Below are 27,224 nucleotides of genomic sequence, written 5' to 3'. Positions count from 1 at the left end.
CTCCTCCAGCCCCAGGCTCTGGAGGCAGCAAGATGAGGAGATTTCTGTATTATTTTTAAACAGGCTCCCATTGAACCGAGTGATCTAAGGATACTCTGAAATACTTTCAGATTATCATGTCAACATCAATAACTGGAAGAAAAAGGCTTTGCAGGGATCCATGGAAGCAAAACCAGAGGAAAAACTACAAAAAACCCCAGCAAAACTACAGCAGCAGTCTGAGATGGAAGAACAGTCAAGCTACAAGAAAAAGCCACGTTCAAAAAAGAAAATCTCCCAAATTACAAACTTCTACCCATCAGAAATTCATCCACAGTCACAGCACTTGAGCCCCAAGCCATTTTGTTCTCATGTGGGCATGCATTTCATTCTTGAAAGGAAGGAGCTACAGCTCACTGAAGAAACAGTCTGAGGATAAAGTAAACAACTTGATTAGACAAGAAAAGATCAAGAGCTGGGGACTTCCTAACTGATGCCAGGTGGCAGAAACCATGGAAGGGATGAACTTTTTCAAGGCTGTCAGCCCTGTACCAATGATCCTGTGGCTGAAGTCAGCTCCTAAAAGCCACTGAATTTGCCTAAATTAACTTTTGCCATTAAAAGAAAGAACATGTGGCTGCTTTAAATCTCACTCTGACTCTGCACTGTTAGGTGTTTGCAGTCATTTAGGTTTGGTCTGGTTTATGGATAATGATTTTATCCAAAATTGAGGAGGGCCCTCCTCACAGAGAGCTCTGCAGATAATGCTGTCCTTCAAAGAATTGGGAAATTTGGGAGCAAATACAGGTGAGGGAATCTGGGGCACTTCAGCTGAGATCAGTGTTATCAAACACCAAACCAGAGCCAGGGCAAAGATTTTCTTCATCTCCAGAGATGGGACACAGCTATTCTCCAGCCTGAGGTTTAGAATGGATCACGAATTACACTTTTAATTGACATTATCAGGTTTTTTATGATGCTAACGTTAAAATGCAGACTGGTAATATGTGATGTCTTTAAGGATTGGTAAATTTGGGAGCAAATACAGGTGATAATTGATATTATTTAATTGATATTCCTGGGTTTTTATTATGCTAAAGTTACAATTCAGACTGGTCAATATGTGATGTCTTTAAGGATTGGGAAATTTGGGAGCAAATACAGGTGAGGGAATCTGGGGCACTTCAGCTGAGATCTGTGTTATCAAACACCAAATAAGAGCCAGGACAAAAAGTTTTCCTCTTCTCCAGAGGTGAGACACAGCCATTCTCCAGCCTGAGGCTCAGAATGGATCAGGAATTACACTTTTAATTGATATTATCAGGTTTTTTATTATGCTAAAGTTAAAATGCAGACTGGTAATATGTGATGTCTTTAAGGATTGGTAAATTTGGGAGCAAATACAGGTGATAATTGATATTATTTAATTGATATTCCTGGGTTTTTATTATGCTAAAGTTAAAATTCAGACTGGTCAATATGTGATGTCTTTAAGATTTGTTTAGCAACCTGTAATCTGCTAACAGAAAATCTGTGAAGAACAAGAACCAGTGGCAGGAAACAGACTTACAATTCCACTTGTCATAAATCTGGTTAATAAACTAGAATCTCTGAAAGATAAGATGCTGTTGCTCCTAATTATGGTGCTCCTCATTAATTAGGTGATCACTGCATGAGGGGATCTTTAAAATATCAGTCTCCCCAGTGGAGGGCCTTCATTTTTGGGTAAAGTTGTGCAGATAGTTGATGCAGAAAAGGAAGGACAGGGAAATGTGCTCAGTTTGAGCCAAGGTAGGATCCTCTGGCACCAATGTTCCCCTCTGCCCTGTTCTCACCTCACTCACTTTATGCAAGGACCATGTGGAAGGATCAGCTCCTGAGCCTGCAGCAGAGCTAAGGGAGGTGATCTTACCACAACTGTGGAACATCTCACACCTATTTTCCTCTGTCCTCCATTCATACTGAAAGCTGAGACAATAAGACACTTGATTCAACAGATATTTTAGAGAGATTATCAAGGTGTTTTTTTAACTAGGTGATGAAGGAGCAGTTTCCATCTCAGAAAAGTTTGCAGATGTGAAAAGAACCATCTTCACCATTTCTTTGGCTCTACCAGGCCAAAAACACTGAGAAACTGAGCACCTCTGCACTACCTGTAATCCACAGAACCCAAACAGTTTGGGTATTTGATAAGAATAGACAAAAAGGAAAAAAAAAAACCCAAAAAAAACCAAAAACCAACCAACCAGCTACTGAGAAATGACAAAGATTCTTCAGAAATGAAACCACAATCTGACTCTGAAATGAAACTCCAGCACAGTAATGCTCCTGCTGTGGTTCTGCACTTCTAGACACTCCTGAGGACCCAGCTCATCCTGCAGAAACTGTGGGTGCTCATGAGGGGCTCTCACTGCAGAGTCTCTGCATCTCAGTGCTCTCTCCAGGGGTAAAACAAATTTTAAAACAAATCTCCAGGGGTAAAACAAAACAGCAGCTTGCTCCTGGGGCTGCAGAGCCAAGATCCTGAGGTGCACACTGGTAGTGCAGGGATGGGCAGGGCAGCACAGCACTTCCATCAGGTCTGGCTGCACTCCGTGTGTCACTGGAGATGGCAAAGGACAACAAACTCACAGCTCAGACAGGAGAGGGGAGATAAATGTCTGAGATGTTGGGGCTTTGCCTCAGCTCCCCACTGCATCCCTCATGTTCAGCCCACAGCCCTCATCCGGGTGCTCCTGCAGAAGCCTCTCCTCAGAGCTGCCTGCTTGCATGTCAATAAGCTCAGCTTTGAAACTGAATTTCTACTTTGAAAATGCTTTTACAGCACAAAACTGCACTGAGCAACTAAAACATCTCCTCAAACAGGCAGAGGAGAAGGAAAACAGGGCCACCAAGGAACTGTCCAGAAACTTGTGCAGACAGCAGCAGCTGAATTAAACCTGTTCACACAAGCAAGCCCACACAGCAGTGTGCATGTTCACTCACACTGGCAGCTACAACCTGTGTGCACAGCTCTGAGTGATGTTACCTCATCACTTCTCTTCTGATCCACCTGAGCATTTCTTCCTTTTAGGAATTCACTCACTGAAGTGAATTTCTAACCTCCACTCAACAGTGATGAGGAGTTTTAAAGAGCAAATATCAAGGTAGCCTTTAATCAGCACAGTCTCATCCTCAGTTTTCACTCTGGGAGATCCAAAGTGGCTCCACAAGCACCAGAACTTCAAGAATTCAGCTTTAAGAACTGGCTGACTTTGGTTTCAAAGTAAGTCCTAGGTTAATTTATTTTTTTTTTTTTCCATAACTGAGACCCTAATAAAACCCTCAGCTCAGAGGGAATTCTCTAAGCCTCTCATGTCAAGGCACTGCAGCTGGGAACAGAGAGGTGGTGAAGAGATTGCAGAGATACTTTTACAAAGTGCGTGGGAACTCAATTATCTCAGAAATTCAGCTAAATTTGACAGATGAGTACAAATCAGCCAAGAGCACAGACAGGATCTTCTGTGCCTGCTCAAACCTCAGGAAAATTCAGTGAAGAAAACAGCTGGAGTTAACTTGCTCAGTATGCAAGTCTATTTTTAGAAGGTGAATGTTTCTTCCTCAATTAGATTACTCACTACTACCCAAAAGACTGCAATACAGACCTCAGGATCATTTTTACCCAACCTTTGTACTTAATCTCACAACTCCATAAACATCCAACTTTCATTTTGTGGTCCACTGGCTCCTTGGGAAAACCAGACATCAAAGAATTAAATGTCATGATTACATCCCTGAAAAATAACCAACATCCCAACCCTAAAGCATCAGGGGCTGGCTTGACAACATTTTTCAGAAAAAAAGCAAAGAAACCAACCTTTTTCAACATCTTGTTCTGTTTGTGGAAAAATTCCACTTTGATATCACCACATACGGGCAGAGGTTGGGGGAATTCAAAGTACATGTACTTGTCTTCACGTCGTGAGGGTCCTGAAGGGGAGGTGAATATCTTTACCTTGAGCTGGTACACCACAAACTGAGGATCTGTGGGACAAAACACAGTAGCACTTGGTGAGAAAAACCTCCAAAGTGGCAAAAAAAAGCACAACATTGGTAGCAGAAATAAAATCGTGAGCTGTGATGTTTTCAAAGTTTGCTAAATTTCTCTTAAGGGTTTGACACCACAGGGGATCAAACTTTGCCAGATGCTACTGGAAACAGCCTTGAGACTTCTGTCCTTCATGGCAATATTTTCAGGCCACCAGGGAGTTCCTAAAATGTTATTTCTTTTTAATACAATGATTGTAAAATGTGAATTACTTGACTGTTCCTTGCATTTTCCCCCTCCTCTCTATTGCACAGAATAAAGTGAGAGGTTTTATTCTCTCTCACCTTTTTTTTCCAGTTGTTGGCTGGTCATGTCAGCACAAACTGACTCTACTCTTACACAAATAAAGTAAAACAAGGACAAAACTGAACTGAAAACCCATCAGAAGAGCCTAAGCTGGTCCTGTAAATCACCAGCACCAGAGAAGTGCCATGGCATCACTTCCCCAATTAAATCTGCAGGGGTAACACTGAAATTAAATAAAAGGGGTTTTTGGTCCAGTTTAGGAAGAGGTGCTTTGGAAATAGTCAGGACAGACACAGTCCTGTAGAGCTGCTGAAAGAGCCAGTGATGAAACCATTACTGGCAGGCTCAGAGAATCCCAGGATGGTTTGGGTTGGAAGGGACCTTAAATCCCATCCATTCCCACCTCTGCCATGGGCAGGGACACCTTCCACAGTCCCAGGCTGCTCCAAAGCCCCAAAATCCTGGCCTTGGGCACTGCCAGGGATCCAGGGGCAGCCCCAGCTGCTCTGGGCACCCTCCCAGGGAACAATTCCTTCTAAATTTCCCCTCTGCCAGTGTCAGAGGCTGGGCTCTGCCCTGTCTGTGCCTTTAGAGCAGCTCAGTGATACCAAGGAAGGCAGAGTCAAAGTGACCAGGTTGGTAAAATTACTGCCAACACAGCTAAAGACACAACACCATCAATTTCACATTCTGAAAAGTCACTGAGAACTCCACAGAAACTTAAAATATTGCAGCATAAAACTGCTGAGCTTTGCAGTTATTTATCTTCTCAGGTGCTCGGGCAATCTGTTGTCTGTCCCAACATCCTCCCATGGACACACAAGTCAGCACTCACTTGAGCAGTTCAGCCTCAAAAATACAGCCCAGTTCATCCAAAACATGAAATAAGTGGTAATTGCAGAAATCTGTGACCTCCACACGGGGATTTTGGCAAAGGTTCCTCCCTCCCTCCTCCTGTACAGGCTGACAAGCTGCCCCGTTGTTTCTTGTGTGTGTTACATGTTCAGGTACTGTCTCACAACAATATTAACAGGGCAATTTTAATCAAAGCCACAGGAGGCACTGGAATTAATTACACATTGCTGTAATCCCCAAAGCAAAACCAGCAGAATTTTTCCACCACCAAAATCCAAGCACGCAACACAAGGCAGTGACTGCCCTGTAACACAGCAGAATTTGTTTTTGTATTTCAAAACTTCCCCCAAATCTGCTGTTCCTCACTAACACAGTGTATCAGCAAATGAGATTAATCATTTACAGGTGTATTAATGCTTTAGAAAGCTCCACATAAAGCAAAGTTTATTCCAGAGTTAATTGGGTATGTACCCAGTTGAACTGATTCATTTTTTTTTTTTTTTTCTTTTTTGAACATCATGGGAAGAATGATGTGGCTGCATTGGAAGCCAACATGCCATTAGGCAAATGTTTTGCAGCAATTCATGTTTCCCAAGAGCTGCTGTGTTAAAAAAAAATTAAAAAGGAGGTTTTTCATAAAAGTGAGGAACAAATACCCAAATATACATAAAATGGTGGAGTGGATGTGGCACTCAGTTGGGTGACAAGGTGAGGACTGGGCACTGACTGGACTCAATCTTGGAGATATTTTCCAGATGGAATCATTTATTTTCAAACTATTAACACACTTGCATGTAGTAAAATAGTCATGAGTGCTTCCCAACCTACACCTGGGAGATCCCAGAGCACACAAAACCAGCAGATTTTGGATTGTGAGGTGCCTCCATGTGATTTCCTCCAAGCTGTGCAGCTCTGGGTGCCACCACCCCATCCCAAATGGCACCAGGCTCCGTGGCAGAGGTGAAGGGCTGCTGGTACTTACTGCAAGTTCCGCTGCTGAACATGGGAATTGTTTCAAACATCATCTTGTGGAACAGCAGTGCCACTGGTCTGTAATCCAGGTGATTCTTTAACAGGTAGCTATAGTAGTACACGTAGCGTCTCTGACTGGGAATTGTCACTCCCTAAACAGAGGGAAAACAAGGGTTAAAATCCTTGGAGCAGCATCACTCAGGGCTTCCTGCCCATCACCTCCAGCCCAAAGAGCTTTTTTGGAGATAGAGAACAAAAAATGTTTAACAAGAGGTGCCTTGAACATACTCTGAGCAGCACCCAGAGCGGGGCACTGCTCTGCCAGGTACTCAGGGCATGGAGCCACCAGGAAAGGCTGAGGGATTTGGGATCCTTCAGCCCAAAGAGGAGAAGCTTTGGGGTGACCACATTGTGGCCTTGCAGTACCTGAAGGGGCCAACAAGAAACATGGAGAAGGAACCTGGACAAGGGGGAATGGCTTCCCACTGCCAGAGGGGATATTGGGAAGAAATCCTTCCCTAGGATGGTGGGCAGGCTCAGGGTGCCCACAGAAGCTGGAAGTGTCCAAGGCCAGCCTGGGATAGTGGAAAGTGTCCCTGACATGGCAGGAGAGCTGGAACAACCTGGTTCCTGCTCATCACCTCCAGCCCAAAGAGCAGCTCAGTCACTGCTGAGCAGCACCCAGAGCAGGGCTCAGGGCATGGAGCACCTCCGGCACCGGGAAAGGCTGAGGGAACTGGGATCCTTCACACCAAAGAGAAGCTTTGGGGTGGCCTTGTAGGACCTGGAGGGGCTGCAGGAAACCTGGAAAAGGAACCTGGAGTGACAAGGACAAAGGGGAATGGCTTCCCACTGCCAGAGGAAGGTGAGGCTCTGGCACAGGGTGCCCACAGAAGCTGTGGCAGCCCCTGGAAGTGTCCAAGGCCACCCTGGGATGTCCCTGACGTGGCAGGAGAGCTGGAACAACCCTCTAAAGTCCCTTCCAACCCAAACCCTTCTGTGATTCTGTGCTCTCCAAACACCCATGTCCAGCAATGAAGCAAAGAATGCAGATTTTTCTCATTTCTTAAAAACTAACACCACAGACAGCCTGAGGGTCATGTCAAAAATAGGCTCATGCTGCTGCTTTTTTGGGGATGGAGAGCAAAAAATGTTTAACAAGAGGGGCCTTGAACATACTCAAACTTTAAAGCATCACTACATTTAGGAATTCTAAAATCTACCACTACAGGAATTACATTCTGACAGGATTTTAAGTCAAAAGACTAATGTTTGCTAATATCACTGTACTCAAGCCTGGTGCTGCCTTCTCTTTACAAAACATCCTGGAATATTTTCCCAAAAATGTGGAAAGTTTCACTAAAACAGGCCCAACAGCCCAAAGTGTTCAAACCCTGAGGTAAACATTTGCCTTGAGAGCATAAAACCTAAGAATGTTTTTATTACTGATTTTAAATCAGCTCAAAGCTTCAAATAAGGGAAAATTTTCAAAGCTTTTAGAGCCAATACTTTCAAGTAAAATTAATAGAGATGAAAAATTGTTTCATTTCCCAGAAAATGCATTACATGGTCTAGAACAACCTGTAACTGCAGACTTGCAACAGCATCAGTAAGGAATCTTTCTGATTAAAGCTGAAGGTGGAATTGGAATAAAACTGGAGATAAACAAAGATTTTTCATACACAAATCTGGCAGCATTTGGTGACACAACCTAGACCTCATATTCCTATAAACTTTTAGTTTCACCTCACAACAGCCAGCAGCTAAGAGTGCTTTTAATTTAGTAAATCTCTATTATGCACACATGAAAATAGCCACTTCCTGCCATTTGTTTTTAAATGTTGATTATTATGTCTCCTTATCACTTGAGCTGCTTCTAAACTACACAAAAGCCCTTTCCCTGCAGCACTTGCACAATGACCTTCCCAAGCAGCCTTGTACGCTGGCTGCTTTTGGCTCACATGTCCCCAGTGCTTATCACACCCACTCCTTAAGGGAGCTCCAAAGTTCTCCTTCCTGGGATCTGAGCAAATCCCAGCCCCAGCAGAGCTGGCCAAGCTGCCAGGAAAGCACAGAGGTGAGGAGAACACATTCCTGCCTGCCCAGAGCTTCCTCAGGCCATAATGGATGTGTCCTAAGGAAAAACCCAGCACAAGCAAGGCTGGGACCAGAACAACTTTCACACCGAGAGTCCAAACCACAGCAAAGCCAGATCTTGTCCAACAGGGCAGTTTTAGCCCTCCAGCCATAGTTTGACTCCCTGGAGACACAGCTTTAGATCCTGAGACCCTAAAACCCTAAAAGCAGTCCCACTGAGGCAGAACTCTGAGTTCTCCATTTCCAGAGGTCTGAATTCCAAGCAGAACACTTTCCTAACAAGCTAACAATATTCCATGGGGTGCAATCAAGCAGCACTCACTTTTACTCCAGAAAAGTAAGGACAGGGAAGTAGTTCAAGCTTGTATTTCCCATCTATCACCACAATTTTTAAGTGGAAGTGAGATAAACTCCTCTGGTCCCTATGCCAGAGTTTCCCAAACATTGTCAGGTTCTCCTCTCAGTGTAGCACAGGCAGGACCATGAAGAACAAATATTTTGGAAACAATATTCCCTTTAGGATACAGCCTGCTGTGAGGGTGAAGCTGCAGCCTCAGAGCAGCAGGTTTGGCACTGAGCATGTCCCCCAAACAGCACAAGTGATGAGCCCTGACACCAGACATGGGAACTCTGCCCTGCTCACAGGGTCATTCTGAGGCTTCCTCACACAAACTAATTGGGTTTCACTTCCTCTTCTCTTACAGCAACACCACAGAAACACAGCATGCTCTGGGCTGGAAGGGATTTAAAGCCCATCCAGTGTCACACCATGGGCAGGGACATCTTTCACCGTGCCAGGGGGCTCCAAACCCCAATGTCCAACCTGGCCTTGAACACTTGCAGAGCTCCAGGGGCAGCCACAGCTGCTCTGGGCACTCCCAAACCTCTCAGGGCAGAATTCCTTCCCAATATCCCATCTGAATATCCCAGCATGCAGCCATTCCCCTTGTCCTGCTCTCCAGGCCCTTGTACAGAGTCTCTATCTTTCTTATCAGCTCCTTCAGGTACTGAAAGGCCACAATTAGGTCAACCCAAGGCTTCTCTTCTCCAGGCTGAAGAACTCCAATTCTCTCAGCCTTTCCCCATATGAGAACTCTTAGGAGCCACCCTTGAAAATAAAACTCCGTGGTGCTCAAAGAATGCTCCTGAGTGGATCCCCATCCACTGAGCTTCTTTCCAAGCCTAATCCTCACCACAAAACCCTCCAAGGCACAGGCAGGAACGAATAAAGACCTTCTCCAGCTGTGGGAAGGTAAACTGCCAGCCTTTGTCACCACAGTAGTGTCATATCCACCATATGAAAAAAGTGGGATAAACTAATCACTTCAAACAGCAGCAGCTCCTTTAGAAGACTTTTTGGGGGTTTACTTCTTCCAAATATTGGTCTTTATCCCATTTCAGCAAAGCCTTTGTCTCCTTTGGGTCACAAGGAAAAGAAAAGTCACTCATGTTCTGCAGTGGTGGAGCCAGACAGACACAACCATGCAGCCCACACTTCCTAATCTTCACCACTCCCTTCTTCTGACTAAGCTGCCCCCACTACGAAGAGTTTCAGAAGCCAACAGAGGCAGCTTGTGGAGGAAATAAAATACCCCAGGAGAGGGTTTGCTCAGAGACAGCCTGGCCTCTGCCGTGTCTTGCTGCTCAGCACAAAACCAGCAACTCTGAGCCTCACTCCACCAACTCTCACTTGATGGTGCAAAGGCCTCCCTGGAGCTGCTTTTCCCAGCAGGCACTTGGGAAAATCTGGCTCCAGAAGTACTCAGGGCTGTGCTCTTGACCAATTAGTCACACTTCCTCTTGCAATTACACTCACACTTCCTGCCAGCACAGCAGCACTCTGCTCTGAGCTTCGATGGCAGCAGGGATTGGAGCTGAGCTGCTCTCAGCAGCTACAGGTGCAAAGTTGTCCTTGCTTTAAACCAAGAAAATCTGTCCTTATTAAAGCCAGTTTTCCTTTATCATAGCTATGTTGGCCCAAAAAGAAAGAAAAAAGGCATTTGTTTGCTCCTTTGTGCAAACAGCTCTTTTGATGCCTCATTGACTTTGAATTGAGGAAGTCAGTTCTACAAAGGTGTGGTGAAATATCAAATCAGAGAGCAGCACTTGACATATAACACTGAAATATGGGCCACAAGGGAAGGAAAGGCTCCAGAAACCTGCCCTGCAATACCTGTTTATAAACACTACTGAAGGATTATGTGAATCACATGCTGCCCACTGGCCACAGCAAGATAACCAAGCTCAAGTAGAGCTGGGAAGGGGAAAAAATTCAACTCTTGCAGTAGAGACACTGAAACCAAAACAAGTTGCTGGTTACAGACAGTATTTACAGTCAGGTAAACAAGGCTCTCCCTGCTCCTGTTTACTGAGCTCTCCCTCCCCTCCAAGATGCCCAAGGGCACTGACAAACACCCAACTTGCAGCAATACAACCTTCTTTTCATGAAGGGAAACTGAGGCACAGCATTTCACTGTGTAGTTTTCATGCTGCCTTATCCAGCTCTGGAGATAACCCTTATCAGCAGGAGTAATCTACTCTGTTTATTCAGCACACTGCTCATTCCTAGCCACTCTCATGCACTTTTACCAAAAGCCATAAAGTTTTGATGGGAAATCTTGATCTTGACACCACAACCAGCTCAGCACATGGAATAACATCTCCACCTTGTCAGCAGAGCAGACTGAGGAGTTTTACTCCTCCCAATGAATTAACAGCCATATTCTAAAATTCTTAATGTGACATTTATGCTCTCAAGAGCCTTCAGACACAAAGCTCTTCTTATTGGAGACCAACGCACTGAAATTAATACTTTGTGTAAATTCTGCAGGAGCAGGGAGAGCTCTGTGCTTGAGGAGGTTGGAACTGGCCTGCAGGGATGAACCCCCTGGGATGCTCAGCATACTCAGGGAAATAATGGAAGATGAGCAGGGAAACTTGCTAAAATCACCTTAAAAGTCACATCTTATCATCTTAGGAGAAGATTTCAAATAAGGAAGTTAAATTCTCATTAATGAGGCCAGAAAGGTCCTTAACTACCCTTTACAGACAAGGGGCATCCAACAGTAATGGGATATTCCCCTATGCACCTCCAAACCCCACCACAGCAGTAAAGGGAACCTGAGGAGATAAACAACTCATCCATTCAGGCAAAAATCAGCTGGAACAATCCTCTCATTTGGGCTGAAAATGCTGAATGAGAAAGATCACTGCCCCTCTGTTTTTCAGCAAAACAATGCTGAAAAAGCCATTTAAAATCAACTGTCCAGGTCTTCTTGGACAGAACATGTTAAAATCAGATTTAATGTTGTGACTAAAGCTTTTCCACTTCCAACTGCACTGATCCAATCCTACTGGAGCTAAATCAGACAACACAACCTAAAGGGTTTGAAGATCAAACAGATCTCAAGGAGGAAAAGCAGCAAGTTTTAGGTAGAGGGACAGAAGAACAGCAACAACTCACCTTCTTGTCTCTGGTCCTTACTTCCCCATAGAAATCTAGGGCTTCTTGGGCCCTTAAAAACTTGCCTCGATGCAACAAATAAGCACAAATCATGACACCAGTTCGTCCCTTTCCAGCTTTACAGTGGATTGCTGCCACATGATTGTCATCTTCACTTAGCCACTGGTCAAGATCTTCACAAAAAGGTTTGATGAGCTCCAGCTGTGGTGGGTTATGGTCTTCAAAAGGGTACTGTGCAACTGCAGGGAGAAGGAGGAGTTCATCAGAACCTCAAAAGGCAAAGCAAGCTCAGGTCACCTTTGAATAACTTAATTTTTACATGCTTGTCACAATCACCCCTCCCCTCATCTCACATACTGATATTTATTTTTAATTCCAGGATTATTCAGTGTATCCCAAGCAGACATTTCTCCATTCATCCTGCTCCATGGAGCAACTGTTTCACACCTCTATAAAGTTGAGCTGCACAGGCTCTGGAACATGAATTTTCCAGAATTTAAGAGCGTGCTGGCACACAGAATAACCTTGTGAAAAGCCATTACTCCAGCAATAATTAAACTACCTGCTAAGAGAGAACAAGGCCAGGCCTCAGTCACTGAGGAGACAACAGGAACTTTGCTGAAAAGTTATTGAACATGGCTGGGTCTACACTGGGGACAAAGTCTCAGAATCTGCTCAAAGGCTTTGTGAAACAAAAACCTGCCATTTCCATACATCAAAAATGGTAACTGGGAGAGAAATCTCAGGTAAGGCACTGGCAATGCTTATGGGTTTAGAGTCAAAGCACTGAACAATGCTGTCCTTTCTGATATGGGTGTACTCACACACACTCTTCCATCTAAGGATGAAAAGAATTTCCAGTGATGCAGGAAATGCAAGAAAACTCAAGAGAACTAAGAATAAGCACTAAAAGCAGAGAGAAGCACCCAAACTTCTCCCACCTCAGATCAGATGAAGGACAACATCACCCTGACCACCAGAACCACACACAGTGTTCTGGTTTCAGCACAACAGCACTTGGTGAAGTGCACCCCAATTCTCCACCCCCAGCCTTGGGATCTCACAAACACAACTCTGCTACACTTCAAAATTCTCAGCTAGAAACACCATTTCCTTTTCTGGGCTAAAAATGAATGCATTTCATTTTTCTGGCAAGTGTCTGTAGTGGTTTTGTAAGCAGCACTCCCTAGTCACACATGCAAGGCTCCTTTTGATGAATCCCCAAGGACTCCAAGAGCACAAGTGAGGGATGAAGTTATGGAACTGCTGAAGGACTGCAGGACAAGCCCACAGCCTTTTGGTTTTCAGACTGCCCCCTTCATCTCCCAGAACAAATGGGGAAGCTGAGAAATAATCTTTGCTAAAGAGGCAACACAACATGAACACATGAACTCTTCCACATGGAAGATCCAAAGGCTCCCCAAATGATCCCCAAAGCTTTATGTGAAATTAAAGATGGAATTTATTTAGAAATCTCTAAGAAAAGAAGCTGCAAAAATTATTCAAATTTGTGTGTACAGCTTTGAGTTTATCACAGCTACAGCCAGCAAGGTTCCCATGAAAAGGGGAATGAAAAAATCCTGAAAGAACAGCCTGAAAACTCCCAAGCAGTCACAGGATGCTGAAGATGCTCTCAAAGATTTGGAATCAAAAGCAAAACTTGTGATATTTTCTTCAAAGCTGGGGTGAGAAGATGAAATGGGTGCCCTGGGATGCTGTGCAGGGATTAAGAGGAAGGAAATATTAAGCTGCACAGTCTTGAGTAGGGCCTTGAGAAGGTGCAGCTCCTCCATGGATTTTGATTCCTTACAATGGAGAATAATCCTGCTTGCCCTCTCCCAGCCCCTACACATTGCAAGAAAAATCCCATAGCACATAGAAGAGTTTAAAAAAAGAAAATCTGTGGCAAAGCAGAAGACAATTCCAGCATGGAAGGATTTCAGAAACTGGAAAAACCAAGGACACAAAGCTACCTCCCAAAGAAGATGAAGAGCTTTCAGTGTTTGGGGTTTAATGTGATGCAAGATCATCCTGGGTGAATAATGAACTATTCTGGTGTTTCATGCTCAGTACAATCACCAGTTCCCTTTGCAGTCAGTTCACTTCAGGAGATTTTCAAGTACAACTTTTGTTCCTCTGCTTAGGGAAGTCCTGAGTCACCAATTTGGTTATCTGAGGTTAACTAATTCGAGGATGAGAATGAAAAACAGCATGTCTTGTGCAGAGGAGCTGTGAAAGGTGCTGTCACAAGCAGCACTTGGGGCTGGGATTGACAGCAAAGGGAGCTGAGCACCCCCGTATCAGAAAGCAGAAACTCAAACAAACATATGCTGTGGCCATATTAGAACATGTCCTCTTCTCTTCTTCCCCAAAGCACTGCTCCAGCAGATCCTAAAATATTTTTTTCCTTGCTGACTGAGGTTTCTGGGCACTGTCATTCAACATCCTGAGAGCAAATCAGAAGCTCTGACTTCAACAAGACAATTTCAGCCCTTCTATATTCAGCTATGAAAGCAGCCAATTACATTCTGGTCACGTTCTAAACCCTCTTTCATAATTAGCTGGATGGTTTAAAATAATAATAATGAAAAATAGAAGTTGAGCCATTGCTATGATGCAGAGGAAGCCCAGAATTTGTTCATCTCCTATGATTCTGTAGGCACAAGGACTCCTCATCTCCCCTCATCTGAAGGAATTACAACTTGTGAGCAAGAAATGCTCCTCTGCCCAAAGAACAAGGTAAATCTGCATTTATTTATTACCTGGAGAGGTAATTCTGACACAAAACTACATCAGTCAAGGTCAGAAGCACCCCTGAAAGATTCCCCTCTGCTTTTGGCAGCTCTGCAGTGTCTAAGACCCAACTCATCTCTAAGAGACATCACATGGGAATTAATTTTTATTTTAGCATCTGAAAGTTCTGCCAGATCTTCCCAAAGTTGCTTTATACACATAGATAATGGTTTAAATGTTCTCCATTTCCATCCTTCATAAAAAACAGACTCCTCTGAGCCTCACATGTCAATTGTGCAAGGAATTTGTGCTTTAAATTGTGCAAGGAATTTGTGGGTCACATGGAAATTGTATAAGGAATTTGTGCTTTAATTTGTACAAGGAATTTGTGCTTCACACCAAAATTGTGCAAGGAATTTGTGCTTTAAATTGTACAAGGAATTTATGCTTTAAATTGTACAAGGAATTTGTGCTTCACATGTAAACTGTACAAGGAATTTGTGCTTTAAATTGTGCAAGGAATTTGTGCTTCGTACGTCAATTGTAAAAGGAATTTATGTTTCACATGTAAATTGTATAAGGAATTTGTGCCTCACACGAAAATTGTACAAGAAATTTGTGCTGCACATGGAAATTGTACAAGGAATTTGTGCTTCACACGAAAATTGTACAAGGAATTTGTGCTTCACACGAAAATTGTACAAGGAATTTGTGCTTCACACGAAAATTGTACAAGGAATTTGTGCTTCACATGGAAACTGTGCAAGGAATTTCTACTTCACATGTCAATTGTGCAAGGAATTTCTACTTCACATGTCAATTGTGCAAGGAATTTCTACTTCACATGTCAATTGTGCAAGGAATTTGTACTTCACATGTAAAATTGCACAAGGATTTTGGGCTTCACACATAAATTGTGCAAGGAATTTGAGCTTCACATGAAAATTGTACAAGGAATTTCTACTTCACATGTATACTGTGCAAGGAATTATATATACTTCACATGTCAATTGTACAAGGAATTTGATCTTCAAATGAAAATTGTACAAGGAATTTGTGCCTCACACGAAAATTGTACAAGAAATTTCTACCTCACATGAAAATTGTGCAAGCAATTTGTGCTTCACATGTCAATTCTGCAAGAAATTTGTGCTTCAAGTGTAAAATTGTACAAGGAATTTCTATTTCACCTGTCAATTGTACAAGGAATTTGTGCTTCACATGTCAATTGTACAAGGGATTTCTACTTCAGGTGTATATTGTACAAAGAATTTGTACCTCACACAAAAATTGTACAAGGAATTTGTGCTTCACACAAAAATTGTACAAGGAATTTGTATTTCACTGAACTGAAACTTCTGTGCAACCCATCCTGCAGCAATTTTTTTGCAACTGTAGACTTCTTATTAGATTTTGATCTTTAACTGTCAGGAGCACACTTTTTTGAAAGCACCAAGAATATAGCAAATTTTTTCCAATGACTCAAAGCAATCTGACATCATTCCTTGTGCCCAAATCTCCTCCATGATTATTCATCAGCTCCTCCTTTAGGCCTTCATTCACTGGGGTTTAAAGAGAACACACATCAGGCAGTAAAATCTTACCTCTGCAGTTAAATTTGGCCGTGTCATAATGTCTTTCAGCACATCTGAAAAAGAAAAACAAGAGTTCAAGACAAGTCTCTGAGGAAAAATCCTGGAAAATCATGCATGCCCATCACCTTTATGGTTTAAAACTAGAGGTTACACACAGAAAAACTAAAAAAAAAAAAAAGTTTTGCAGCAGATTGCTCATTAAAAAGTGAATTATTTTCCTGAAAGGCAAATACTCACCCTTTGGTAATTGTAGTGCATGGTTGTGTTTCAGTCAGTGTGACTCAATTTATGCAAGTTTGAGTTGAGTGTGCACCTTCTAACCCTGACATGAGCAGCTTTGTGCTGCCAAACACCCGGAGAGCAGAGAGCTGTGACCCTCATGCAGGGATGCTGAACCCAAACACAGCTCAGGGTGCCTCAGCAGCAGTGTGGCTGCTCAGAGCAATGGGGATCACAAGGAAATCCACATTAATATTAGCAGAGATCACCTGGATCAAGCAGAGATTGTGGCACTGCTGTCCCTGGCATTGATTCCTGAATTTAAGTCACCCCTGAAGGCCAAGCAGCCACATTCCCCCTCAGACCTGGGAAATGGCACATTGAGGGATTAAAAAATAAGTTTTGTTGATACCAAGGATACACAAGCAATGGTTGAACACAATCCTGGCTCAGCTGCACTGAATTTGGGGGTATTTGCAGCACATTTCTGAAAGCTTTGGAGCTGTACCAGCCTCTACCCACTCAGAGACCCTCCCCAGCTGGACAAAACCACAGCAAACCCCACTGGGTTTGCTATTCCCAGGGATAAACAGCAGTGATGAGACACAAACCACCCCTAAAGCAGCCAAACCAGCACCTTAAGAACAACCAGATCAGATTTTGGGATAAGGGGGAAGAAAGAAAGAGTGGATGGATACCCTCCAGAATTTCCCTTGGAGCTGCTCCCTGCAGGGAAGATGATGCGAGTGGAAGTTAAGAAAGGAAAAGTGACAACAATCCTGCTTCAAATCCTGCTAAAACCAGCTGGGATGGGGACCTGAGCAGCCTGAGCTGGCAAATGGCATCCCTGCCCACAGCAGGGAGAAGGGACAAGATGGTGTTGAAGGTTCTTCCAACCCAAGGCAGGCTGGGATTCTATGGAAGAGCTGAAACACAAGTGCTGCAGCGATTTCAGCAGAGAAATCACCCCTGGATGTCCAGTTCTGACACAGCCTGTGCTCTTCCCAGGATTATTCCAATTCCCACAGCAGCTTCAGGACTGCCATGAACTCATCTCTCGGCCCCATGGAGCTGAGCTGACACTTTCACACACACAAACCTTTGGGCTGCTCCTTGTGTGACTCAAACTGGAGCTCCCAGAGCTCTGCCCAGGACACAGCCACAGGCAGCTCTGCTGGGGCTGCTCCCAGAGCTTCCCTCTCCCTGAATTCCAGAACCTTCTCAGCTCTACCTGTGCTCCAAAAAGCCTGGCAGCTCTCACAGCTCCAATCACAGCGACCAGGTTAAGCTGGCACTTAAGAGGAGACTCCCAAAAATATTATTTTCAAAGGCACTGGAGCCTTTGAGAAGAGAGCTGGATGCAGGATGTCCAGCCAAAGGGGATGGAGCAGCCAGCAGCACAGGGATTTGGGAAGCTGCAAACACACAAAGCATTTTATGCAGGAAAGTTTCCTGCAGCACAGGAGTTTGGGAAGCTGCAAACACACAAAGCATCTCATCCAGGAAAGATTCCTGCAGCACAGGAGTTTGGGAAGCTGCAAACACACAAAGCATTTTATGCAGGAAAGTTTCCTGCAGCACAGGGATTTGGGAAGCTGCAAACACACAAAGCATTTTATGCAGGAAAGTTTCCTGCAGCACAGGGATGTGGGAAGCTGCAAACACACAAAGCATCTCATCCAGGAAAGATTCCTGCAGCACAGGAGTTTGGGAAGCTGCAAACACACAAAGCATTTTATGCAGGAAAGTTTCCTGCAGCACAGGGATTTGGGAAGCTGCTAGGAAGCAAAGCAGGTACCACAAAGATTTTATCCAGGAAACTTTCCTGCTTCCTTCTAAAGAAACACCCAGCTCAAATGGGGAGTAAGAGATGAAAGTCTTAAAAACATTTTTAAAAAAATCCACAAATGGGTAGAAAACCCATTAAATTTGGAAGATTTCAACAACTTCAATGACCACTGGAAGATTCCTCAATTTTTTTTTAGACAGTATCATTGAGTAGAATACCATGAGGGATTAAAAATAGTTTTGTTGATACCAAGGATACACAAGCAATGGTTGAACACAATCCTGGCTCAGTTGCACTGAATTTGTGGGTATTTGCAGCAGAAATCCCACTAGCACACAATCTGAGGATACTGGTGGGGCTTAATGCTTCAAGTGCATTTGGGGTGGGGTTTTAAACACTATCATAACTCAAATAGCAGCAGATCTCCAGGTGAAATCTGAATTTTTTTTTGATATTTTTGGGGTTAAGGAAGGGTTTGGCTGTCCTTATGATTAAAGTGAGTTTAAATCAAGCCAGAAGCCAAGTGCTGCCAGGTGAAAGTCACCATCAGCCAGAGCCCAGCCCCAGGGACACAGCAAGCACAGAAAATCCCCATTTCCATCCCAGCTCCTTCCCTGAAGCACCTGCCTGCAGGACAGCCCAAGGAAACCCAGTGGAGAAGGAGGAGATGATGACAACAGGGCAGGTGACAACCTGGCAGCATGGGAAGTGAGGAGATGCAAGTGCAAGAACAGATTTAAAGGGGATTTAAAACAGATTTAAGAGAATACTGAAGAAATAGCAAAGGCAAACAAGAGAGGAGCAACACAAGGAGGAAAATTAAACTCAGAGTGCTGGGGAGTTAAAAGCCAAGATGTGAGGATGGGGCATAACTGACATAGTTTCAGAAAAATCTCTAAATCCTTTTAGATAAAACTGCTCAATACACACATTATTATCAACTTCAGGGAACAGCTACCTTAAGGGAACTCAAATCCCATGACAGATTTTGAAATAATTCTGACTCTAATCATGTAACTCCTCTGAACTCCCACCTCCTCCTTTGAAACACAGACAATAGATCATTATTTACAAAGGATCAGCTTCATCTGAAGAAATGGAATTCTCTGGAACACCTGATGGATGCAATTCCTTCTCATCTCCTGAGCAAACATTGCCACAAGTCACCTGATGGCATTTTATATTTATAAATTTGGCCTGCACAAGCATTAATATATCCCCAGACAATTTTATCCTCTGAAATTTTTCATCTGAGGACGAATAAAGTAATTCTAGCAAGATTCATTTGTGATTGTTTTGCAGTTAACAACAAGAAAATCAATTTTTTATATAAGGAAACTGAAAACAAAAACCTTTAGCACACCTGGACAAGTTTTTTCCACAGCTGAAAACACACAGAGCAGCAACAGAAACATCAAATTAATTTGTCTCATCACTGCTCTTCTCACTAACAAACTTTAAAAAGCTGTTCATGGCTTCTGCCCCACAACAACTTCAATGACCACTGGAAGATTCCTCAATTTCTACTGTTACTTCTCTCCAATATCAGGGAAATTGATGCACAATCCTTTAGCTAAGCTAGAGGCAGATTTAAATCCTTATTTTTAAATATTTGCTTTAATGACTTGACAGATTCAGTACTACAATAATTTTTCTACTACTGCAGATATTTAAAAATATTCATTTTAAAAAAATATTAAAGTTGTAACAGATCTGAGAGTCAATTTTCAACTTGGGTTTTTAGGAAAATAAATGAGGGGTAGGAAAACCACAACTCTTTGACATCACTAAATCATTTATACAAATGAAATTAGTCTAAGCTAATGAATAAATTAGATGAAGAAACAGCACAAAAACCCCCCAAAAAATAAAGCCAAAACCAGAAAACTCCTGTAACAGTACCAGCTTTCTGCAGAACTAAATTTTCAGAGAAGTCAGAAATCAGCAACAATTGCTCCAAGAGCTTTTTTAAAGTAATAAACAGGGACACACAAGAAAAGGGAGGAAGCAAACAGAACCTTGGTACCAATGCAGTTTGATTTTTTTAAAAAATAGAGAAAAAAACCAGGAAAAGCTTCATTTGGCAATTGGACATGAATACATGGACAGAAAGCCTGCTGTGAATTACTTTTCACTTTTTAATCACATGGCCCAAGCTGCAGATGGGCTGCATGCCAAGTCATTTAAAAACGTTCAAGTAACATGAATACACACCAGCATTTCATTTAACCTCACTCAGCTCCACTAAATGAAGTACCAGGGCTCTCAATCAGCCTTAATTGTTTTAAGAAATGTGCAAAACATCTCCAGCTCTGCTTCAGGACAGCAACAAGGCACTTGCACTGCTCAGCTATTTTTAGGAGTCATTATTTTGGAGAATGTATCTTTAAGAGCATACTTACAGATTGTATATCTTGTAATGGTTTTTATGCTTTGAATCCAAAAACCTTCAAGAGAAAAAAAAAAAAAAAAAAAGAATGTGTGAATATACATTGAATAATATTGATCTTAATTTGCAGCATCCTTAAGGCAGCACCCAGCATGAGCAGTTCTGCATTCCCAGTCCCAGAGTGCCCCAAAAATCAAAGAGGCAGAGTTGGAAACCTCACTCATCCAAATAATCCAACAGCGTGGATTAATGGAACACCACTAATGCAAGTAAGGGAAGCAAGGTCTGACCTGAAACTGAAATATTTACTGCAAATGGACTGATTTCCTGATTCCTAAAACACCTGCAGGTCACTGTGAGGAGCTGAGGAAGGCTTGGTTATTTTCAAACAGAAAGCACTGATCACACCAGGTATCTGGAAACACTTCCCATTTAATCACCTGTGCCAAATATTTTGCCACAAGGAAGGAAAGCAGGTAAAGTAACTCTTTGTGTTCCAGTTCTAGCCAAAATAACTCATTTCAACCCCAGGTTTTTATTATTTGCCACTGAAGTCTGTCCCCAGTGATCCTGTGGGTTTTGGAAGGAGGACCACTGCACTTTTCCACACTCATTTCATTCCCATGCTCACTCTGGAACACAAACTTCCCCTACAAGCCAAACTGCAAGCATGATTCATCACAAGTGCTGTGATTATATATGATGTGTCACCTGGCAATGTGCAAGAAGAAATAACATGCAAATGTTTACACTTAACATCATCAACAGTGTGTATCTGCACATCAGCCAGAAGGAATTTAATTAGCCATGACAGAACATGCTGTTCAAATTGAAAAGAAACACTAGCTGCTAAAATCCTGGAAAGCTCAAGCAAAAACAAGCTCTGGTTATCAGTCATAATATTCCAGGAGAACCTAGAACAGCTCTGTGGTTAAAGGCCTGCACTAAAATGGGAACAGATGGGAAACTCCCAAGTGAAGGAGGAAAAAGAATTCCCTGAGTGCCACTGGTGCCCCTGTTGGCAGCTTGGCAGAGCCTCGGGAAGACGGTGGACACAGGGATTTGTTTCAGGAGATGTTCCTGTTTGTTAACACACACCACAGCGAGGACAGCTGGCTCTGCTTTCCCAGGAGTACCCACACAGTGGAGTAGGATGTTTTTAAGGACAAAATTCCAGGCAAAACCTCTCCAAGTGTCACTCACAGGAGACAGGCAGCAGTGCAGGTTGTACTTCTCAGCCAGCATTAGGCTGGAATGTGTCAGGGTACCAGCTATTCAGAAAAAAAGCTGGATCCTGACTCAATACCAACTGCTCAGGAGCTTGAGCACCTTGCATTTCTGCATAAAAAGCACTTGGAAAAAATAATAAATAAATTACTGGAGTAGATGAGGACTGCAACATACAGAATGCTGCATGATCACATTTTCTTCTTGTTTAAAAAGGTAACAAATGTAATAATACTTGAGCATCCAGTTGCCTGCAGATCAATTTACATCTCTGCTTATCTTAATTTGGTTGATGATGCTTTTAGGTGATCACTGCTCCTTTTGATCAGTGTTTATGGACAGCTTAATAATTATATAGGCATTCCAAAAATCTAATTTATACATGTCTACCTCCTCAACCACTAAAATGTATTTTCCTTCATCCAGAAGCTACTGAATTCAAAGCTGTGAATGGAAGAGGGCCTTCAAAGACTGCTGCCTATCAATATTTATTTATATTATTCCCATGTTAGATTAGATATTGGAAGGAATTGTTCCCTGGCAGGGTGGGCAGGCCTTGGCACAGGGTGCCCAGAGCAGCTGTGGCTGCCCCTGCATCCCTGGCAGGACTTTGGGGCTTGGAGCCACCCTGGGACAGTGGGAGGTGTCCCTGCCCATGGCAGGGGTGGCACTGGATGGGATTTAAGGTCCCTCTCAAGCCACAGACTCCACATTTCCAGGCAGCTTTCTTTCCCAGCAGTCAGAGGCACCTTTGCATGAAGCTGATGGACTATCCAGTCCCTGGTGAACTCCACCTTTGAAAATTGTGGGACAGGGGCAAAGGCTTGACTTTGGATAAATCACAGAATGTTTTAGGTTGGAAGGGATTTAAAGTTCATCTCCTTTCACCCCTCACACCTTCCACCGTCCCAGGCTGCTCCAAGCCCTGTCCAGCCTGGCCTTGGGCACTGCCAGGGATCCAGGGGCAGCCACAGCTGCTCTGGGCACCCTGTGCCAGGGCCTGCCCACCCTGCCAGGGAACAATTCCTCATTCCCAATATCTAATCTACCACAGGAATAATGCCCTGCTCAGCAGGGCAGCAGAGAATGCAGGCACTGCACCTCCCCCAGCCAGCTCAGCGCAGCTCCAGGCTCTGACACTCTCAGTGCTATTTGTGGATGGTGATTTTCGTCATGACAGTGGAACATGCAAAACCAAGCCCCTGGAGCCCAGCTGAGTGCAGCTGTGCAGGGAGGCACTGCCTGCACAGCTCTGACTGCCAGGTGAGCTGAGGAGCCCTCCCAGGGTGGGGATGGAGGAGCTCAGCTCACTTCTGTCCAAGCTGGGTGCAATCCCCATGGAAATTCCTGCAGCCCTAGCTCTGCCTGCCAGCAGCTGTAGAATCAAGGAATCTCACAACAGTTTGGGTGGGAAGAGACCTTAAAGCCCATCCAGTGCCAGCCCTGCCATGGCTCCAGCCCCATCAGAACTCGGTGCCTCCTCTGGACTTGCTCCAAGAGTTCCACATCCTTCTAATGCTGGAAGCACCAGAATTCCAGGTGGCAGAATCCCCCCCTGCCCTGCTGCCCACGCTGGGGCTCAGCCCAGGGCACGGGGGGGTTCTGGCTCCCAGCTCCCACCCCCAGCACCCCCAGGGCTGCTCCAGCTGCTCATGCCCTGGATTGATGCTGGGAGATGCCCTGAGATGCACTTCACTCTGCTGGACTCCATGAGGCTGGAGCAGGTGCCTCTGGATCCATCAGGGTGTGACTGACACCCAGAGCTCAGTGTCACAGCTGGACGTGCTGAGGGTGCCTCAATCCCTCTGTCAGTGTCACCCACAGAGGTGCTGAGCAGCACCAGCCCCTCAGAGAGCCCAACTGTCCCCTGGTGTCCCCAGGGACCAGGAGCTGCTGCCCACACCGCTCTGCCTGCAGCCATCCAGCCTGAGGGCTCCATCCATCAAACCCAGCTCAGACACAAGGATGCTGTGTGGGAACACTCTGCACCATCATGAGACACTCCCCATGGCACCTCCCAGCTGGGAGAAGCACCTCCTTGCCAAGATCTTCCCTGAAAACCTTCCTGCATGATCCTCACACCAAAGGCTGAGTATCTCACAGAGCTACTGAGCTCAGGACTTCAAATGATCCCTCTCAAATAATCTCCCTTCAAATGATCCCTCTCAAATAATCTCCCTTCAAATGATCCCTCTCAAATGATCCATCTCAAAGATTCCTCTCAAATAATTTCCCTTCAAACAATCCCTCTCAAATGATCTCTCTCAATCTCTCTTCAAATGATCCCTTTCAGAGATCTCTCTTCAAATGATTTCCCTTCAAATGATCTCTCTCAAAGATCACTCTCAAATAATCTCTTTTCAAATGATCCCTCTCAAATAATGTCTTCAAATGATCTCTCTCAAGTCTCTCCTCCAATGATCCCTCTCAAATGATCTCTCTCAAAGATCCCTCTCAAATGCTTTCCCTTCAAATGATCCCTCTCAAATAATCTCTCTTCAAATGATCCATCTCAAAGATCCCTCTTCAAATGATTTCCCTTCAAATAATCTCTCTCAAAAATCCCTCTTAAATAACCTCTCTTCAAATGATTCCTCTCAATCTCTCTTCAAATGATCCCTCTCAAATGATCCATCTCAAAGATCCCTCTCAAATGATTTCCCTTCAAACAATCCCTCTCAAATGATCTCTCTCAATCTCTCTTCAAATGATTTCCCTTCAAATGATCTCTCTCAAAGATCACTCTCAAATAATCTCTTTTCAAGTGATCCCTCTCAAATAATGTCTTCAAATGATCTCTCTCGAAGATCTCTCTCAAAATGATCCCTCTCAAATGATTTCCCTTCAAATGATCCCTCTCAAAGATCTCTCAAATAATCTCCCTTCAAATAATCCCTCTCAAAAATCCCTCTTAAATAATCTCTCTTCAAATGATCCATCTCAAAGATCTCTCTCAAATTATTTCCCTTCAATCCCTCTCAAATGATCTCTCTCAATCTCTCTTCAAATGATCCCTCTTCAAATGATCCCTCTCAGAGATCTCTCTTCAAATTGTTTCCCTTCAAATTATCTCTCTCAAAGATCCCTCTCAAATAATCTCTTCAAATTTCTCAAATAATCTCCCTTCCAATGACCCCTCTCAAATGATCTCTCTCAAAGATCCCCCTCAAATGATCTCCCTTCAAATGATTCTTCTCAAAAATCTCTTAAATGATGTCTCTTCAAATGATCTCTCTCAAATGATCTCCCTTCCAATGATCCCTCTCAAAGATCTCTCTTCAAATGATTTCCCTTCAAACAATCCCTCTCAAATGATCTCTCTCAATCTCTCTTCAAATGATCCCTTTCAGAGATCTCTCTTCAAATGATTTCCCTTCAAATGATCTCTCTCAAAGATCACTCTCAAATAATCTCTTTTCAAATGATCCCTCTCAAATAATGTCTTCAAATGATCTCTCTCAAATCTCTCCTCCAATGATCCCTCTCAAATGATCTCTCTCAAAGATCCCTCTCAAATGATTTCCCTTCAAATGATCCCTCTCAAAGATCTCTCAAATAATCTCCCTTCCAATAATCTCTCTCAAAAATCCCTCTTAAATAACCTCTCTTCAAATGATCCCTCTCAATCTCCCTTCAAATGATCCCTCTCAAATGATCTCTCTCAAAGATCCCTCTCAAATGATTTCCCTTCAAACAATCCCTCTCAAATGATCTCTCTCAATCTCTCTTCAGATGATCCCTCAAATGATCCCTCTCAAATAATCTTTCTTCAAATGATCCCTCTCAAAGATCTCTCTTAAATGATCCATCTCAAAGATCTCTCTCAAATTATTTCCCTTCAAACAATCCCTCTCAAATGATCTCTCTCAAGCTCTCTTCAAATGATTTCCCTTCAAATGATCACTCTCAAAGATCACTCTCAAATAATCTCTTTTCATATGATCCCTCTCAAATAATGTCTTCAAATGATCCCTCTCAAAGATCTCCCAAATAATCTCCCTTCAAATAATCTCTCTCAAAAATCCCTCTTAAATAATCTCTCTTCAAATGATCCCTCTCAAAGATCTCTCTTAAATGATCCATCTCAAAGATCTCTCTCAAATGATTTCCCTTCAAATGATGTCTCTCAAATGATCTCTCTCAAATAATCTCTTTTCAAATGATCCCTCTCAAATAATGTCTTCAGATGATCCCTCTCAAATGATTTCCCTTCAAACAATCCCTCTCAAATGATCTCTCTCAATCTCTTCAAATGATTTCCCTTCAAATGATCACCCTCAAAGATCACTCTCAAATAATCTCTTTTCAAATGATCCCTCTCAAATAATGTCTTCAAATGATCTCTCTCTAAGATCTCTCTTAAAATGATCCCTCTCAAATGATTTCCCTTCAAATGATCCCTCTCAAAGATCTCTCAAATAATCTCCCTTCAAATAATCCCTCTCAAAAATCCCTCTTAAATAATCTCTCTTCAAATGATCCCTCTCAAAGATCTCTCTTAAATGATCTGTCTTCAAATGATCCATCTCAAAGATCTCTCTCAAATTATTTCCCTTCAATCCCTCTCAAATGATCTCTCTCAATCTCTCTTCAAATGATCCCTCTTCAAATGATCCCTCTCAGAGATCTCTCTTCAAATTATTTCCCTTCAAATGATCTCTCTCAAAGATCCCTCTCAAATCTCTTCAAATTTCTCAAATAATCTCCCTTCCAATGATCCCTCTCAAATGATCTCTCTCAAAGATCCCTCTCAAATAATCTCTTCAAATTTCTCAAATAATCTCCCTTCCAATGACCCCTCTCAAATTATCTCTCTCAAAGATCCCCCTCAAATAATCTCCCTTCAAATGATTCTTCTCAAAGATCTCTTAAATGATCTCTCTTCAAATGATCTCTCTCAAATGATCTCCCTTCAAATGATCCCTCTCAAAGATCTCTCTTCAAATGATTTCCCTTCAAATGATGTCTCTCAAAGACCCCTCTAAAATAATCTCTCTTCAAATGATCCCTCTTCAAATGATTTCCCTTCAAACAATCCCTCTCAAATGATCTCTCTCAATCTCTCTTCAAATGATCCCTTTCAGAGATCTCTCTTCAAATGATTTCCCTTCAAATGATCTCTCTCAAAGATCACTCTCAAATAATCTCTTTTCAAATGATCCCTCTCAAATAATGTCTTCAAATGATCTCTCTCAAATCTCTCCTCCAATGATCCCTCTCAAATGATCTCTCTCAAAGATCGTCTCAAATGATTTCCCTTCAAATGATCCCTCTCAAAGATCTCTCAAATAATCTCCCTTCCAATAATCTCTCTCAAAAATCCCTCTTAAATAACCTCTCTTCAAATGATCCCTCTCAATCTCCCTTCAAATGATCCCTCTCAAATGATCTCTCTCAAAGATCCCTCTCAAATGATTTCCCTTCAAACAATCCCTCTCAAATGATCTCTCTCAATCTCTCTTCAAATGATTTCCCTTCAAATGATCACTCTCAAATAATCTCTTTCCAAATGATCCCTCTCAAATAATGCCTTCAAATGAACTCTCTCAAATCTCTCTTCCAATGATCCCTCT

The 27,224-nt window shown here is 43.1% G+C and overlaps 1 protein-coding gene across 1 annotated transcript in view; it reads right to left on the bottom strand.

Moving 5' to 3' along the window:
* The window catches only part of PTEN (phosphatase and tensin homolog), a 54,987-nt gene that overhangs the window by 8,670 nt on the left and 19,093 nt on the right, over positions 1-27,224 (bottom strand). The window contains exons 3-7 of the mRNA XM_063164095.1: positions 20,438-20,482; positions 16,037-16,080; positions 11,700-11,938; positions 6,150-6,291; positions 3,836-4,002 (exon numbers count right to left, since the gene is read on the bottom strand). Coding sequence (XP_063020165.1) covers positions 3,836-4,002; positions 6,150-6,291; positions 11,700-11,938; positions 16,037-16,080; positions 20,438-20,482 — 637 coding nt within the window. The remainder of the gene's footprint in view (positions 1-3,835; positions 4,003-6,149; positions 6,292-11,699; positions 11,939-16,036; positions 16,081-20,437; positions 20,483-27,224) is intronic.

The sequence above is a fragment of the Melospiza melodia genome, chromosome 9 (assembly GCF_035770615.1).
Source record: "Melospiza melodia melodia isolate bMelMel2 chromosome 9, bMelMel2.pri, whole genome shotgun sequence".
Classification (NCBI taxonomy): Eukaryota; Metazoa; Chordata; class Aves; order Passeriformes; family Passerellidae; genus Melospiza; species Melospiza melodia.
The sequence above is the reverse complement of the archived record's forward strand: the minus strand, read 5'-3'. Positions and strand labels throughout refer to the sequence as shown.